Raw genomic sequence first — 18,284 nt, forward strand, 5'->3', positions numbered from 1 at the left:
AGCATTTGTCTTTTAATCATTTTAGATTCCTCTGTTGAGAGTTTTCTGTTTAAGTTTATGCCCCATTTTATATTGGGTTATTTGTTCTTTTGATGACCAATTTCTTGAGTTCTTTGTATATTTTGGAGATCATCCCTTTGTCTGATGTGAGGTTGTTGTAGATCTTTTTCCACTCTGTAGACTGCTGTTTCGTCTTGTTGATCATGTCCTTTACTTTACAGAAGCTTCTCAGTCAGGAGGTGCCATTTATTAATTGTTTCTCTCAGTGTCTGTGCTACTGAGGTTATATTTAGGAAGTGATCTCCTGTGCCAATGCGTTCAAGTGTACTTCCTACTTTCTCTTCTAAAGGTTAAGACTGGTTGGTTTTATGTTGAGGTCTTTGATCCATTTGGACTTGAGTTTTGTGCATGACAATATCTATAGATCTATTTTCATTTTTCTACATGTTGCTATCCAGTTATGCCAGCACCATTTGTTGAATATGCTTTCTTTTTTTCATTTTATATTTTTTCTTCTTTGTCAAAAATCAGGTGTTTGTAGGTGTGTGGCTTGATATCTGGGTCTTTGATTTGGTTCCATTGGTCCTCCCCTGTAACAAGCAGGCCTGCTTGTTGGGGTTTCTGTCCTGCCCTGTTCCCACAGCTAGCAAGTCCCAAAGAAAATCACACAGAGGTTCTATATTAATGATAAACTGATTGACCCATTAGCTCAGGCTTTGTTTTAGCTCTTATAACTTATATTAACCCATTATTCTTATCTATGTTAGCCACATGGCTCAGTACATTTTTTCAGTGGGGCAGATCACATCCTGCTTCTTCTGTGATCTGGGCAGGACTGGGATGAATGGGCTTCCTCCTTCCTAGAATTCTTCTGTTTTCATTGTCCCACCTCTACTTCCTGTCTGGCTGACCTGCATATACTTCCTGCCTGGCCAATCAGTTTATCATTACTATAGACTCTCTGTGTGAATTTCTTTGGGGCTTACAGGCTGTGGGAACTGGGCAGGACAGAAACCCCAACAAGCAGGCCCTAATGTTACACTCCTGTCTGTTTTTATGCCATACCAGACTGTTTTCAGTACTGTAGCTCTGTATTAGAGTTTGAAGTCAGGGATTGTGATGCCTCCAGAAGTTTCTTTATTGTACAGGACTGTTTTGGCTGTCCTGGATTTTCTTTTCCTCCATTTCTTTGAGAGAATTTTTCATTTCCTCTTTAAGGGCCTCAAACATTCTCTTAAAGTTATTTTTAGGTCATTTTCTTCTTCATCATCTATATTTGGGTGTTCAAGTCTTGCTCTTGTAGGGCTACTTGTTTTCATATGTGTCATGTTGCTTTTTGTGGTCTTGAGTGTGTTCTTACCTTGTCTATCATCTTCCTCTGATTGGTATAGTTGGAGCTGTGTCTCTGGTGAGCACTGTGCCAGTGAATCCAAGGCTCGGATGTTTGCTCCTTGTGATGCAATCAGGGCTACAGGTCCAGTCACCCCAGAGGTCACCCAGTTTTAGAGTACAGAAAATGTCTCTGGACCTACATTTGATTCTCAGAACTCACATTATGGATGCACAAGCTGACTCCCACAAGCTGTCCTCTGGCCTCCACATCCAAGACATAGAATGCACAAACTCAAGTATACATATGCATACAATAAATAAATAAGGTGTAATTAAATTTTTTAAGATTGCTGGATTTTAAAACTCATGAGTGAAATGCTCTGAAGATTCAAGAGAAGATGAAGTACACTCCAAAAAGAAAGCTTGAGAGATCTGAGTCAGACATAAGAAAAGGAGGTGGAAAGGGGGCTGCAGTAGAGACTTCAAGTGTTGGAAAACAGGGGAAATATGATCTCCAACTCATGGGGCAAAAATGCTCATTCCTGTGCAAGGGCTTCTCTTACTTGATATCTTTCTTCCTATCATATTATAAATTGAATGATAAAGAGTGATGTAGGGTGACCTTAATATGTTCTTCATACCAAAGGTCCGTAATGTCCTCTGTCCTCCCTCCCCTTCCTTCCTCTCCCCTTCATCGCATAGAGTGATGATAAACTTCCATAGACATTTTCTATACTCTAAAGACTGTCCACACTCTAGGGTAGGTGAAATTAAGAGCAATAACTGGGAGATCACTTGCCCAACTTTGCTATCCCCAACAAGGAACACAGAAAGGAATAACAGATTGTCTTAGTTACCTTTCTATTACTGTGAAGAGACACCATGACCAAAGCAACTTATAGAAGGAAACATTTAATTGGGGCTTGTTTACAGTTTCAGAGGGTAAGAGTCCATAGTGGCAGGCAGGCAGGCAGGCATAACACTGGAACAGTAGGTGAGAGTTTACATCTGATCTACAAGCAGGAAGCAAGAGAGAGAGATAATTGGAAATATTGTGGACTTTTCAAATCCCACCCCCAGTGACAAACCTCCCCCAACAAGGCCATACCTCCTAATCCTTCCCAAACAGTTCCATCAAACATACAAACCTGTGGGGCTGTTCTCGTTCAAACCACTTTTTTTTCACTTTGTAGGTATTCTTCAGCTTCTACAAGAAAAATGTGGATTATGAAACATTTAAAGCCTTTAATGATGCATGCCTTGTCTATGATGGCCGACTTGTGATCGACACTACCTTCCACACCAATGACATAGCCATCAGAGCTGCTGGCTCCCTCACTAAATTCTCGAACCGATATTACTCAAACGAGTGGACCCACAGCAACTTCAGTTCCAAAGAAATTGGCTTTCAGCTGGCAGCAGCTATGCTCAGTCTCTTTGACCCAACCCTTGAGCCTATCACTGAACCACCAGCTGACCTTGACCGCCTCATCCCCATGTACAAGGGAGCCAAGATCCAAGGTATGTGGAAGGGCCCTTTTCTCATTTGCTGAGGACAGTGTTCAGAGCAGCCACGTGTATCTTTTAAACATAGATCCTTGGTCTTTAGTGGACTGTCCTAGAGTAGGAAAAACTGTCTTTTTTTGGCATTCATTGTGAACTGGCAATATCATTACTGTGGACCTTTGTATACTGAGCATTTATTATGAGCTCCCCTCGTAACAACAGTCCCAAATTTATAGACTGGAAAATCATCAGTAACTTCTCTAGAGATCTCAGGGGTAGTGAGCACTGGTTTGCCCTGACGTCTTCCCCCTAAATTCCTATCCTTACCATAAGTTCATAGTTAAAGAGACACTTATAGGCAGCCCATTCCTTTGCCCCTCTTTTTAAACATTTATCTATTTTTTTAATCTTCTGTATATTGTTGTGCTGCCTGGGCACCACATGTGTATAGTGCCTGGGGAGGCCCGAAAAGGGCATGGGATACCATGGAATTAGAGTTATGGGCATGTGGGTGCTGGGAGCCAAACCCCAATCCTCTGCAAAGGTAGCAAGTGCCCTTTACCGTGTGTCATCCCTCCAGCCTCTAGAGCCTGCCCTCTTCATGGATAGGTTCAGCCATTCACAGCTGTGAAACAGTCCATTTTCACTTCCTCAGCCTTCTTGTCCCCTAAAACAATGCTTTCATATAAGACATATTTTTTGTATTTATTTTATGTTTAATTTATTCCTGTACCTCAAGCTTCTGTTTCTCCATTTTCTCCTGGAATACCTTTTTCTTCTCCACAACCCTCTCTTCCTGCCTAGAAACAATTTGTTTCTTTTCAGTGGTGATCATCTCCATGTGGCAGGGGGAGTTCATGTATAGGTTAATGCATCTGTGAGCTCTGCAAGTTCAAAGGCATGTCTTAGGTTGGGTATGTTCTTGTTGACTTGAATATGACCAATGACTAGAGAATCTACATCTAACCTTTTAAGTTCAGCATTGCTCTCTGCACCCTTAAGCATGTAGAGCAGGAATTTATCTCTCTTTTGGGTTCATCAACCCTGTGTCCAGCCCTACTATTTGCTTTGGGCATATGTAGTTGGTTTTTATTAATTTGGCTCTTTTGTGGGGCCACAACCAAGCTCCCGAATAAACCACATGGAGTCCTATTCTTTCTTATGAATGCCCATCCTTAGTTTGGTTTGTTTCTTGCCAGATTTTCTGTTTCTCTTTTTGATTTTCTGAGATAGGATTTATCTGTGTAACACCCCTGACTGTCCTGGAACTAGCTCTGTAGACAAGACTGTTCTCGAACTCACAGAGATCCACTTGTCTCTGCCTCCCCAGGACTAGAACTAAAGGCATGTACCACTGCTTAAATTATCCTATCTATGCTTTGCCTCTGGGATTTTCTTTTTTACTATTTCTGTATATCTTTTCTCTCCTTTTTATTCCATGTCTGGCTGGGTGGCTGGTCCCTTCTTTTCTCTCTCCTTGATCTTCTCCCAAATTTTTTCTCTTTTTTATTCTCTCTGCCTGCTAGCCCCACCTACCCTTTCTCCTACTTTGCTATTGGCTGTTCAGCTATTTATTAAGCCAATCAGATGTTTTTCGTTTTTTAAGAAACATTTTTAAATTGTTTTTATTGAACTATACTTTTTACTCCACTCCCTTCCCTTCCTCTTCTTTTTCCCCTTCTGCCCTCTCCCATGACCCCCATGCTCCCAACTTACTCAGGAGAATGTATATTTCTCTTAGGGTCCTCTTTGTTGTCTAGTTTCTCTGGAGACTGGTTTTTCTTTGTTTTATGTCTAAAAGTCACTTATGAGTGAATACATATTATTTTTGTCTTTTTGGGTCTGGGTTACCTCACTCAATATGGTTTTTTTTTCTAGACCCACCCTTTTGCCTGCAAATTTCAAGATGTCATTATTTTTTTGCCACTGTGTAGTACTCCATTGTGTTAATGTACATTTTCTTTATCCATTCTTCAGTTGAGAGGCATCTAGGTTGCTTCCAGGTTCTGGCTATGACAAATAATGCTGCTATGCACATAGTTGAGCACAGGTCCTTGTGGTATGCCAGTCAGATGTTTTAGATAGGCAAAGTAACACAGCTTTGTAGAGTCTAACAAATGCAATATAAGAAATGTAACATGTCTTTGCATCATTAAACAAATATTTCACAGCATAAACAAATGTAACATGTCTTAAAATAATATTCTACAACAGGCATATCTACTGAATCTACCGTTATATTGCCAGATTGAAGCACATTGCTTCTTCAATATGGCATCCTTCAGGTACTTAGTGACTTTTCGGATTTACATACCTTTGGTGACTTGGGTAGTTTCATGGGTATTCCAAAGTTAATGTGAGAATAAGAACTTCTTGAGCTGCCTGATTTTACAAGATTTTCTGAGTCAAGAGAGGAGTGAACCATTTCACAGGTCACCTCAGGTTGCCTATGGAAGAGGAAGACAGGTTGTTGGTTTTTTATGTTGAGCTAAAAAGACAGAAAAGAGATATTTTAAAACCATGTTTTAAAATATTTGTGGACCTTCCCACCATGAGAAACATACATATTTACAGAATTTGATGTTCAGTTCTGCGAGGTTCACAGACTATCTGTAAAGCATGTGTGTATAGGGCCTGAACGTATTTAAGAAATCTGATTTAGTAAATGGAACACCAGGCCACGGAGACCAAAGCCCACATTCCACTACTGCCTTCCTCTCTCTAGAAGATGTCTCAGGGGGGTCCTGCTGCTCTCCTCTGAGGAGGATCTTAGGGAATGACCTCAAACAGGTAAGAGAATGGAGGGGCCCCAAAGACTAGAGCTTGGTCAGGTTCAAGATTATCTCCAAAATCTTAAGGACTTATAATAATGATTTTCTAAAGTGTTAAACAAGGAACTTTCTTAATTTTCCATGTAAAATACAGTTTTTAATGTTTTGATTATTTGGAGGAGTATGGGAAATAGGAACACCATGGCAACATTCTGGAGCTATTGGTCTGGTTAAGTAGCAGTGAGTTAGGTATAGGGAGGTGTTATATATCAATGGGATGCATCTTTGCATGTCTTGCACAGGTGGCTATATTATAAGGTATTCTAGTTCCATTGTACTGATTTGATTAAATAATGTTTAACCACCCAGGGCCTTCCTTCCTAACCAGCCATACTTTAGCTGGAGTTTCATGAGCATCTCTGTTTGTCCTTTGATGAAATATAAACCAACAGTCCATTTCTCTAGGTGGCATTCTTCCTGGGTCTTATCATTATCTGCATATTGCCAAACCTACCATACCAAGTCCCTTGGATGTTCAAAGATCACAGCCTGATTTCGTAAGTATTGGGTTTTACTTCTAGTCGTAATAATTGGTTTTATGGGGAGGTAAAATTTTTGTCTCAGTCATTGGTTTGCACATCATCCTCTCACTGTACATGTCAGCATTTAAAATGGCCATCAAAGAGTCTTTGTTCCTTACGCTGCCATTGATAGGTTCTGATGTACCACTATACCACCAGCCTATAGACGTCTATCTGCCTTTGTGTTACTGGGGCAGGCAGATTCTTTGGACCAGGAATGACCACCAGGCCCAACTGTTTCCCTCCCATTCATGAATTACACCTGGGAGAGGTGGGAGCTAAGGGTGGGGCTTTCCTTTAGCTGGTCAATTGGACAGTTCCTCAAGGAAGCTCCTCTGACAGATTGTCCCTGGCTGGGTTCTTATCAAATGGTGACTCCTTTTCTTGTGCGTCACACTTGATTTCCCCTCAATGGAGGCAGAGTCTCCTTTCCTATCATCTTCTGAATATTTTTAGGGTTAATGACATGGCCAACTGAACATAAAGATATTTCTCAGATTTTCTTGGAGGGAGGGCTAGCCATGTGGTGGGTTCTGGCCAATCAAGTATAAGTAGAATATACCAGAAAAACCCTTCAAAGCTATTAGGAAAGGGGGATTCAAAATGTCTCTAAGTCATTAACCCCTAGCCCCTTAATTCAGGAACCCGATCCCAGGTCTTCCATTTGATTCTCACGGGCTTGGAATAAGTCATCCCTCTTGTCTTCGGTCCTGGACTTGTTATTGATCATTTGTACAAAGCAAATTATTACTGATCGCTTACACGGCTTGGAGGACAGCAGGCGGCCTGTGAATGGTGCAAATTCGTGTAAACCCTGCTTCCATGTGATAATGAAACCTCCTCCTTCTAGAGGGAATCAAAGATATTATATTTTCTTCTTTTTCTTTTAACTTTCTTTGGCCTCACCCACTGATGGTGGGTGGGGGGCGTTGTTTGTTTTTTAGACAGCGTCTTTCTATCTAGCTGAAAGGGTGGCCCCAAACTTGCAATCTCCCACCCAGTCTTTTGGGTATGGAGGGTGTGGTCAAGCGCCGTCGCACCCAGCTTCCCCGCTCCTTCAGGTGTCTGGTTGCGAAGCACCAGAGCGTCTCTTCCTCTGTCACCAGAGATAAGCAACCTCAACATACAAGAGCAGGAAATGTTGGTCTTGATTTGAGACCACACCAGAGTCTTCCTGCATCGACCTCGGCCTGTGCTCTCTGCATCAAGTCAGAAGAGACAGAAGGGCTTTCAGATAACAAGAATTCTAAAGACAGTGCAACTTAAGCAGATTCTTTGGCTGGTGCTATGACAGTCCTTGAACAGGACTCCTGGCTGTCATTAACTATTTGCCAGGTGGGCTTCCTTCTTAATTAGTGCAGTAGACCTTAGCAGATTTTTTTTTCCATTTTCATTTTTCTAAGAAAAAAATATATATAGGATGGCTCCATGGCAATCTTTTGGAGCGGGAATTAATTTATGCAAAATTGTTGCCAAAATGGCCAGGCAGTCACCTAAATATAGCCAGCAGAAAAAGACTGCAGGCCACCGAACAGTATTTCCCCCCAGGGAAACTGAATCACTGTTCTTACAGTAGGCATGGTCCAGACCAATCTTAGACGTCTCGAGTTCTCGGTGAGTAGAACAGTGAAGTTGGAAGCCACTTCAGTAATCCATGAGCTCTCCCAGCAAACGGAAGAGAAGACTGGAGACGCCTTCAGAATGAGCTGATGTACCGATCTGGCCCACATGCTTGTTGGCTTGTGTGCCACAGAGGAAAGAAATTTGTCACAACAATTCCGCTTTGGATGCTATTAAATCCTAAATCGTGTGTTTGTCATGGGAGACGGGGACTCAGTTTCTCGAACACTGAGACTGATTAATCCCACGACTTCCACTTGGTGTGAATTCTGGATCGTTTTTCCAAAATGTGTGATCAGGAAAAAAAAAATCAGGGCAGCGAGTGTCAGGAGGAATGGGTAGCACTTCCAGGGTAACCTGACTGCAAACCAGGTTGACGGGGGTTTCATCACATCACAGTGATGTGCAATAGTAACCTGACTGCAACCCAGGTTAATGGGGGTTTCATCACATCACGGTGATGTGCAATATTTCAGCGCACTCCAAGCTTCCAGACTGTCCCACCCCAAACCCCAGCCATGCCGAGACAGTGCCAAAGCTCATTACAATCCACACGAGTTGCCTTCCACAGCTAAGATCCGTCACCAGCATGACCTCCTCCCTGTTACGTTCTCTAGGGTGGCTGTTTACTGAAAAGCCTGTCACAAGCCCTTGTCATTGTGCCTCCCAGGACCCCAGCCCAGGGACCGGGGCTGCCTACTTTTCGGGTGGGTCTCAGCATCTCATGTGACCCAATCAAGATGATTCCTCCCAGATGCTAACCTAGTATAAGCGATGTCCCACGGGTGTGCTGAGGCTTGTCTCCTAGAGGGGTTCAGATCCTAGTGAGTTGACAGGCACACTGACCATCACGCTGTGTGTCCATGTTTAGATGAAGCCCTGGGGTGGACCCAGGACTAAGTAAACATTTGGCATTAGACAAGTTGAATTTGCCTTAGCTTTATAAACGCCACGTTCAAGTGTAGAGCGAAAGCTTAGCTCTATATGCACTCAGCAGAGTGTTATTGGTGTTGTAGGGAACTAAATCCAGAGTCTTGGGGCAAAGTAAAAGTTCAGCCTTTACCAACACAGCCTGTGTTTGTCTACTGAGGCCAACAGGGAGCAGAGCCCCAGTGAGGAGTCGGTAGCTGGTAGGGCTGAAATAGAAAAGGTAATCGTGGCATGGGGTTATAAGAGAGCCCTTCCTCATAGTCTGGTTCCTGGGGCAGTTTTAATGGGTTTCTAAGGGGCAAAATCCACACCTTGAACAACTTACAAGCTGATAGGTCACCCACGGATGGTATGGGGAGTATGCTGTGGCCTGAGAAAGGTCACCCACAGAAAGTATGGGGTGTACACTGTGGCCTGAAAAAAGTCACCCACAGACTGTCTGGGGTATACACTGTGTCCTGAGAAAGGTCACCCACAGACCGTCTGGGGTGTACACTGTGTCCTGAGAAAGGTCACCCAAGACTGTCTGGGGTGTAGGCTGTGGTCCACGACCTTTCTCCTGGGAACTAAATTATCAATGTCCCAGCTGTCATTGTCCACCCTCCTTCCCAAGCCTAACCACCAGGTTTTCACCTTTTATTTGTTTAAGTATTCTTTAAAACAATTAGAATTCCTCACGATCACTTTGACCAAGATCCTGTTTTCAGAATGGTTCTGTGAAATTTGATACTTCATACCCATCATCGAAAAGGGACCCAGGTCCTTTGCTGGGTGAGATATTGAGCGATAGAGTTGGTTGTCACCTAGCAACTGATTTAAAAGCGCAGAACAATGTGACGACAATGGAAAGTGTGCCGAGGAACATTTTGGTCCTGAAAAATGTCATTTCCAATGCGCCGCTGTCTTCCTTTGTGTCTGGTCAACAGCTGTCGTTTGCAACAGGATAAAACTTGCCTATTATACGTGAAACATCAAAACACCACTAAGGTAAAGTTCCCAAAGTCGAGGAATGTTTTGGACATTGTTTCCCTGATCCATTTCTCCTTCTCACCCAGGGTTCAGAAATAATTACCGGCAATGCGAAGGATGGGACATATTTCCGACTGTACATGAGCAAGTATAAGTTGGTGGAGGCCATCACGTGCTTTTCAAAGGAGCCTTTCCCAGCCTCCAACTACATCCGTTTGTTTGGTCAGCACGAGCAAGTCCTCAACAACCTGTGCGTTCGCTTTGATGACAAGCTCATTCCAGATCTCTACAGGTAAGCTGGACACAGACTTGGACTGTGGGTGCATTACGGTTACATAGGATGTTTTGTGCTGGAGGAATGTGTGTCACAATGCACCTGAGAGAGGACTCGGAATCACTGAGAGAGGCTGGCGTGGCTGAGGGGGCTCTGTCACCGAGTAATGGATGTCAGACCACTAGCACTGGCTGGAGAGCAAAGGTTCACTTGAGGAGGTACATGACCTTGGATGTGTCCATAACTTGGCCTGGGCTGGAGCTCAGAGGCAACTAGGCATGATGCTGATGTCATGAAAGTGTAAAGTGAGATGATGCTCCAGTCCCTTTCCTCCTGGGGCTGCTGAGGGCAGCAGACCCAACCTAAAAGAAAGGTTGAAGGTCAGGATGTGGAGGAATCTGGTTCCATTAGAAATTCTGTAACTATTAGACCGGCCGCTTAGCATCCTATCCTTTTTCCTTCCAACATGTGGATGACTGTTTATCAAGGACATCAGGAAGAAACTTTCTGTCCTGGCAATCTCCATTGTAATCCTTTTCAGCTCTTTTACAAGGTTACACAGTTCTTTTACACACTTACACCAATACCTAAACTACACAAAAACCTAGCAAAGAAAGAGAATTGCAGACCAATATCCCTTATGAACATTGTCAGTAAAATACTTACAAACCGAATCTAAGAACACATCAAAAAGATCATCCTCCTTGATCAAACAGGCTTTATCTCAGAGATGCAGAGATGGTTCAACAAATGTAAACTGATAAATGCAATCCACCATATAAACAGACTGAAAGACAAAAACCACATGATCATCTCATTAGGTGCAGGAAAGGCCTCTGACAAAGTCCAACACCTCCTCATAGTAAAAGTCCTGGGGAGATCAGAGATACAAGGAGCATACTTCAACCACACAGAGGCAATCTACAGCAAGCCCACAGTCAACGTTAACCTAATGGAGAGAAGCACAAGGCATTTCCTCTAAAATCAGCAGCAAGGCAGGGATGTTCATTCTCTCCATGCTTATTGCATACAGTACTTGAAATTTGAGATTCAGCAATAAGGCAACTGGTGGATATTAAGGGGATAAAAATAGGAAAGGAGGAAGTCAAGGTAACTTCTATTTGCAGATGATACAATTATATACATAAATGACCCTAAAAACTCCTCCAGGAAAATTCTACAGCTGATAAACACTTTTATCCAAGTAGCAGAATATAAAATTAACACACAAAAATCAGTAGCCTTCCAATACACAAAATGAAAGAATGAGATAGAAATCTGGGAAATAATACCTTTCACAGCAGCTTCAATATATATAATCATATTATATTATATATGTATATATAACATCATATTATATATGTACATATATATATATATATATATGGAGGTATAAACTATCTTGGGATACCTCCAACCAAGCGAGTGAAAGTTGTGTAGAATAAAAACTTTATAGCAAGTTTTATTTTAGACATGTCAAGTTCCATGAAAAAAACCACTACAATTGGTGGAAAATGCATCAAATCTTAGATTAGTCCTGGGAAAATTGTCATCTTTGATGCTGGTCCTAGTATCATAGCACAGAAAAGTCTCAAATTATTTAGGATGCCTTGAGGAAGGCATGCCATTTTACAGTTGAAAGCCACTTCCAAAGGCAGCTGCTGCTTAGCAAGGTGGGGAGACCTTTTTTCTATCCATAAAACAAGATGGTGTCAGAGACAGTCGTACCTAACACAGTCTATGAAACAGAATTTGAGTGCCCGTGATTCCCAGAAGTGTTTGCAACAGCACAGACAACGGTAGTCCTCCACTGCTGAACGCTCACTATTGATTCATAAATTTTCCTGCTGGTTGTTCTCTTAAGTTCTCTGTGCTGTTACAAACACTTCTGTGGCCACCAAGAGCATACTTCATGTGGAGAATGTTTCTAAGAGCCACAGCCCTGTAGGTGCACAGTCTTTGCAATCTGTACCTAAACTTTCCCAAATTAGTCTGTCTACACAACCATGCATGGTAGTTCTTGTCTGTCCATCATACATTGGTTATGTTCAGACTTTAAAATTAGACCAGTCTGGTCATATACAAATGTATCTTCTTGATTTTCTGCATCCTTCTCTGATGACTGATACAGCTAAGTGCCTTTTAATTTGTTGATAGGACATTTATGATAGTACCTTGTGACCTTAAGGGTTCTATTCTTGAAAATGCCCAAGAGGACTGATATACTCTGGATGCAAACTTGTGTTGGTCACATAGCTTAAATGTTTCTTCTACTGCTTTGAAACCACTCTTTTCTATATAGTGGCAGTTAATATGTATTCTTAATTTAATGTAATATCTTAATAACTTCTTCAAGGATATCTTGGATATTTTTGTCCCTTTACTTTTCCAAAAGTTTTATAATAAACCCACCATGTTCCATGAAAATATCCACTGGATTTAGTGGACAGTGCATTAAATTCTTGCTTAATTAGGGCAAGAATTGACCTTTTGGATATGGATTATAAATTATAAATTAGCATCAGTTTATTTAGATCATTTCTCATGGATCTCAATAAAATTTTATAATTTGTCTTCATAAATGACTTGCCCAGCTTTTGTCTGACACGATCCCAAGGTATTGTATATTTTCTAGAAGAATTTTTATGATTTGTTTAACTTTATTTTACGTGCAATGGTGTGAAGGTGTCCGATCGCCCAGGAACTTCTGAGCTGCCATGTGGGTGCTGGGAATCGAACCCGGGTCCTCTGGAAGAGCAGTCAGTGCTCATCACCACCGAGCCATCTCTCCAGTCCTGGTGCTGTATAATTTTATTGCTGCTATAAGCATCATTCTATTGGGCCAATGAGATGGCTCAATGAGAGTAAAGCGCTTGCTCTGTAATCCTGATGACCTGAGTTCAAGCCAAGGAAACTGCGTAAAGGTAGGATAGAATCAACTCTGCAAAGTTGCTCTCTGACCTCCGCGTGTGTGCTGTTATACACCCACCTGCTCATCATGCTTGCACGCTTGTGCGTTCTCTCTTTCATAATAATTAATTAATTTCAAAGCATCACTCTTGTTGATTGTTGCTGATAGAAAGGGATGCCTTAATTTTTTTTTGTAGGTCTGTGGCCTGCAAATTGGCTGAAGTCCTTCATTAATAAAAAAAAAGTCCACCTATAGATCCTTTTAGAAATGTGAGTTCGAGTTTGCTCTGTAGCTTCTCTCACTGTTTATGTTGACTTTTATCCCACTGCGCTCAGAACTTTTCCCCATTTGGCTTAGTGTTGATTATAGATTTTGTTGTATAAAGCCTGAGTATGTTGAGATACATTTCTTCTGTTTCTAGTTTCTTCAGGGCTTTCATCATGATGGGATGTTGAGATTTGTCTAAAGCTTTTTCTTTGTTGAGATGGTAATGTGATTTCTTTCCTGGGCCCATTTATGTGATGCATTACATTTATTGATTTGTAAATGCTTTTTGGTTGTTTTTTATTTATGAATGATGAACCATCCCTACATCTCTGGAACAAAGCCAACTTGATCATGGTGAATGATCTTTTGATGCATTGTTGGATTTTTTTAAAGAATTTTCTTAAGAATGTTTGCACCTTTGTTATTGGCCTATCATATTTTGTTGTTGTTGGATCTTTTAAGTGGGTTTTGGTGTCAAAGTAATACAGGCCAGGTAATTAAATTTTGTACTGTTCCTTCCATTTATGTTTTATTAAATAGTCTGAGAAACGTTAGTGTTGTTTCTTCTTTAAAGGTGCAGTAGAACTTAGCAGTGAAGGCCTGGCCATTTTTAGATGAAAAACTTTGTATTGCTCTTTCAGTCTCGTTTCATGTTATAAATGTGTTAAAATTATTTGCTTACCTTAATTAAATTTTGGTAGGTACGGTGGTTTGAAAAAAAAACGGCCCCCAAAGAGTGGCACTATTGGAGATGTGGCCTTGTTGGAGTAGGTGTGGTCTTGTTGGAGGAAGTGTGTCACTGTAGAGGTGGGCTTTGAGGTCTCATATATGCTCAAGATACTGCCCAGTGTCTCAGTTCACTTCCTGTTGCCTACAAGATGAAGAACTCAGCTATGTCTCCAGCACCATGTCTACCTACATACCACTGTATTCTGCCATGATAATAATGGACTAAACCTCTGAAAATGTAAGCCACCCCCAGTTAAATATTTTCCTTTATAAGAGCTGCTATGGTCATGATGTTTCTTCACAGCAATAGAAGTTGGTCATATGCATTTAGAACTTTATCCATTTTTTAAAATATTTTTTCCAATTTAATCAAATATAAGTTTAAAGGTATAGCCTAATGATTTTCTGAATTTTGCTGTTTTTGTTGTGCTGTGTAGGGGGCAGAGAAAGCACCGAGTGAAGTCCTGTGTCAGTGTGTGTTGTTCATCTAGACCCATGAGCTACAGCAAAGCCTTCTCCCCAGGGATGAGACTCAGGGGGAAATGGCAAAGCTTTTTCTCCTGGCCCACATGTGAATGTTGATAGTGTGTGCGAAAACAAAAAACAAAACAAAGCCAAATCCATAGTTTTCACTCCCCCCGCGCCCTGGATGTTTCCAGTCTGAAGACTGCTCACCTACAGAGCCTGCTCCTCCTGAGGCTAGCTGAACCTGCCTCCTTAATTCAGATGTCCACCGTAAACTCTGCCTCCATGTTTATCTGAATGCAGTCATCCCGCCTTCCTGTTCAGTTCTCTACGGTCTACACACTGAGCTCTGGGGTTCTGAGGTTTCTCCATCAGAGAGCCCAGCCTACCAGACCCCACTTTTCTGTGGATCTGTTTTCACTTTTCTTCAATTCCTCCCTGTCACCAGGCAAGTTCAAGTCCTTGGAAGTCATGTTATGGGCATGGCAGTGAAGTCTCCTTTTTCTGATCTTATTTGTTTTGGATAGCTGGCTATAGGTTTGTTGATCTTGTTTATCTTTTCAGATCACCAGCTCTTTCCCTCATTGATTCTTTGTACTCCTGCTGTTTCTGGTTCCTTCATTTCTGACTTGATCATATTTGTTTCCAGCTGCTGATTTGGGGTTTGGCTTGTTGTTTTTCCAAGGCTTAAGATGCATTTTTAGATATCTGCAGTTGCTCTTGCTTTGTAACACAAATATAATGAATGTAAACTTCCATTGTTTGCATTGTATCCTGTAAGTTTTGTTATGCTGTGTTTTCATTTTTATTCAATTCTGGGATTTTTTAAAAAAATTTTTTTGGTGAACTCATTCAGCATCCAGTGGTGTAGCGTCCAGTCTCTGTGAGTTCGAGTTTGCTCTGTAGCTTCTCTCAGTGTTTATGTCGGCTTTTATCCCACTGCGCTCAGGAAAAACAACAAGCCAAACCCCAAATCATCAGCTAGAAATAAATATGATCAAGATGAGAAATTATTTGAATTTCCTTATATTTTTTAAAATCTGTTTTGTGCCCTACAACGTGAATTATTGCAGAGAGAGTTCAATAGTTCTGGGCTACAGAGAAACGTATGTATCCTATAGTGTCTGGATGAACTGTTCTGTGGATATCTGTTAGGTCACAAGAGCAATGACATCATTTAATGCAGGTGTTTTTATTTAATAATTTTGTGGAATTTACTTGTCCATCACTGGTAGTAAAACCACAGGTACTTAAAAAGGAAATTTATTTCTTCTTAGCTAATGCATCCGAGAAACTGCTGTCAGTCCGCTACCCTTGAAACATCTGAGTTCCAGGGGAATCTTTATTTTTTTTTAATGGTTTAAAATAAGACCTGTTCAGTGGTAAATGAGATGCTAAGAATCTAATGTGGGAAAAAAAAAAGAGAGAGAAAGAAATGTTTTCACATTTAGCCAAATTCAAAGCCCCGGCTGATTTGTTTCGCCCTGAAACAGCCCTGGTGAGCATGAGGCCTCTAGTCAGGGCACAGCTGTTATCTGATGATGGTAATAATTATAAAAGTTAATTTGGTTGGTTAAGAGTGAATGTTCACGATGGCCAAATCAGAGTGGACAGTACTCAGTGCCGACTGACATCTGTCAGAAAGAGGCAGGGGGCAGGAAGACCCTGGCCACGCATTTGCAAGTGAGGCCCCGAAGATCCCACCATGCCTTGGCAGACATGTGCACACATGCAGCTGCGGCCACATTCTTCTCAAGTGCCACAAAGTACTGCCAGCTCCCGGTGCTGACTCTTGGCCCAGCACCCTTCTCCCTGCCTCTTGTCAGACAGGGCTGACTTGGCCCTCTCCAAGCAGGGTGAATGGCTCAGCTGATTTTGGCCAAGATATGATTACCAATTGTTTTCCTGACCTTGGCAGCTCCAGCCGCGCGTCTCATTCAAAGACAGCTGCATTTCCTCCCTGCTCATCCCTCCGCCACACTGAGAACACCTTCCTCCACGCTGGCGGGACTGACGATATTCAGGGCTCTGTTTTCCTACAAGCCGAGTACCAAGAAGGCTCCCCTCCCACTTCAGAGATGCCCTCGGGAGCTTTGTGGGAGCACAGGGTGACAGCTGAGCAGTCAGCTAGAATGCTGCGCAGCAGACAGCTGCCGCAGCAGCGGAGGTTCTGCAGCCCAGGTTGGCTTAGATCTGTCCATGTTTCCATCTTTGTTTCTACCTCACAGTGCCAGTACAAACCACTGGCATAATTCACCACCACTGGTGCGTGTGTGAGCGAGAACTGTCTCACCCACTGGGTGAGAGAGGGAAAGAGAAAGAGACACAGGCGGGGAACTCATTCACCACTGAGACAGGGGAGAGCGTTCACTCAGCACTCTGCCATGGGAGGGGCAGGCGCTCGATTGATTGATTGATTTACTGCTTTGGAAAAATAAGAAAGACTTTATTTTTTAAAATCATTTGTTCCTTTCTCAATCAACTACCATTGTAAAGTCATACAATGAACATGTCACTAAAATAAATATGTCACTAAAATCTGCCCTTTCCCAATCTTCTCTCCGAAGCATTTGTATAGCTGAGACCTCAGGTGTGCACATATGTGCACACACACTCCTTAATGTGCACAAATACACACACACACACACACATACACACACACACACACTCTCAAGCCTGTTGGTCTCTGAGTCCTTGATGGGTTTACAGTAAACAGGACCTTCTTCTCCACTGGGTCTGCTCCTCCTTCCCAGGACCCTGGAGGTGACAGGAACCTCAAGCAAGGACAATACCTGCTGGGAGGAGTGGATAGGGAGGGTTGGCTGAGGCAGTTTGCCGAGATGCAGCTTGTCACCGACTTTAACACGGCATTCATATTCTTTTTCTGCTTTCTTAACTCTGCCTCGTCTTCTTTTTAGCCTCACTTAAGGATGACCCTGCAAAAGAAAGGTCATGCCTGCTGACTCCCCCCCCCCCCCCGCCCCTTAGCCTTAATTAGCAGTCCCTGGCATCCTTTGTCCTCTCAGCCTGAATAGGTCTTGCCCCAGCTTCATTGTAGGAGCCCATCAGATACTCATAGCCTTGATTAAATCACCTCCTTTCACATCTTAACATCTCGGCTCTCAAAGCCGCCCCAAAGGCCTCTCCTCCCTCGAGCACCGCCATCCTTGTGCATGCTTCCCGAACACTCCACAGCCTACTTTTAGCGGGTAAGTGCTGCTGTGCCCGATATTCTAAATGGAGCCTGAGCAGGCCCTTTAAAAGGCTGCCATTACCTTTCTGAACTGTCAGGCCCCAGAAGTTGCACCCTTAGGAAAGCCACCTTGTGCTGTCTCTCTCTTTGCAACTGCAAAGAAGGGTGCAGTGGTCCCACTCAGTCCCCTAATTATTTATTACACTGCAATCACAGCCAGGCTCTTATGTCTGGAAATCCTCTCTCTCTCTCTCTCTCTCTCTCTCTCTCTCTCTCTCTCTCTCTCTCTCTCTCTCTCTCTGTCGTCTCTCCCAAAGCCATCCACAGTTCCTTAGGACTCTGGAGTGCCTCCCTGATCCAGACTGGACCGTTGACTGTCTGGCTCATGTGCAGAAAACCGCAGCTGCTCCGGTCATGCCCAGAAGATAGTTTTCTCTGGTCTTCTTCAACTTATAGCTCTTAGAATCCTTTCTGCCGCCTCTTCTGTGATGGTCTCTGAGCCTTGGAGGGATGGATGTGATATAGATATCTTATTTATACTGACAGCTTTACAGATGCAGTCTCTACTCTTTGAAGGGAGGTACCCCACACCTAGCACTGGACTTTATTTGGAAACCTATGGCTTCTGGGATGAGGCCTTTGTGTAGGGTAATTTCATTAAACTCTTTTATATATATGTGTGTATGTGTGTGTTATATACATATGTTATACATAAATGTTACTATTTCATAACATG

At 42.5% G+C, this 18,284-nt stretch overlaps 1 protein-coding gene across 3 annotated transcripts in view; it reads left to right on the forward strand.

Moving 5' to 3' along the window:
- Cfap61 (cilia and flagella associated protein 61) overlaps window positions 1-18,284 on the forward strand; it is a 270,585-nt gene that overhangs the window by 209,806 nt on the left and 42,495 nt on the right. For all 3 annotated transcript variants that reach the window (XM_075962374.1, XM_075962373.1, XM_075962375.1), the window contains 3 exons: window positions 2,526-2,853; window positions 6,075-6,166; window positions 9,796-10,001. In XM_075962374.1, the coding sequence (XP_075818489.1) occupies window positions 2,526-2,853; window positions 6,075-6,166; window positions 9,796-10,001 (626 nt within the window). The remainder of the gene's footprint in view (window positions 1-2,525; window positions 2,854-6,074; window positions 6,167-9,795; window positions 10,002-18,284) is intronic.

This window comes from Microtus pennsylvanicus, chromosome 2 (assembly GCF_037038515.1).
Source record: "Microtus pennsylvanicus isolate mMicPen1 chromosome 2, mMicPen1.hap1, whole genome shotgun sequence".
Taxonomy (NCBI): Eukaryota; Metazoa; Chordata; class Mammalia; order Rodentia; family Cricetidae; genus Microtus; species Microtus pennsylvanicus.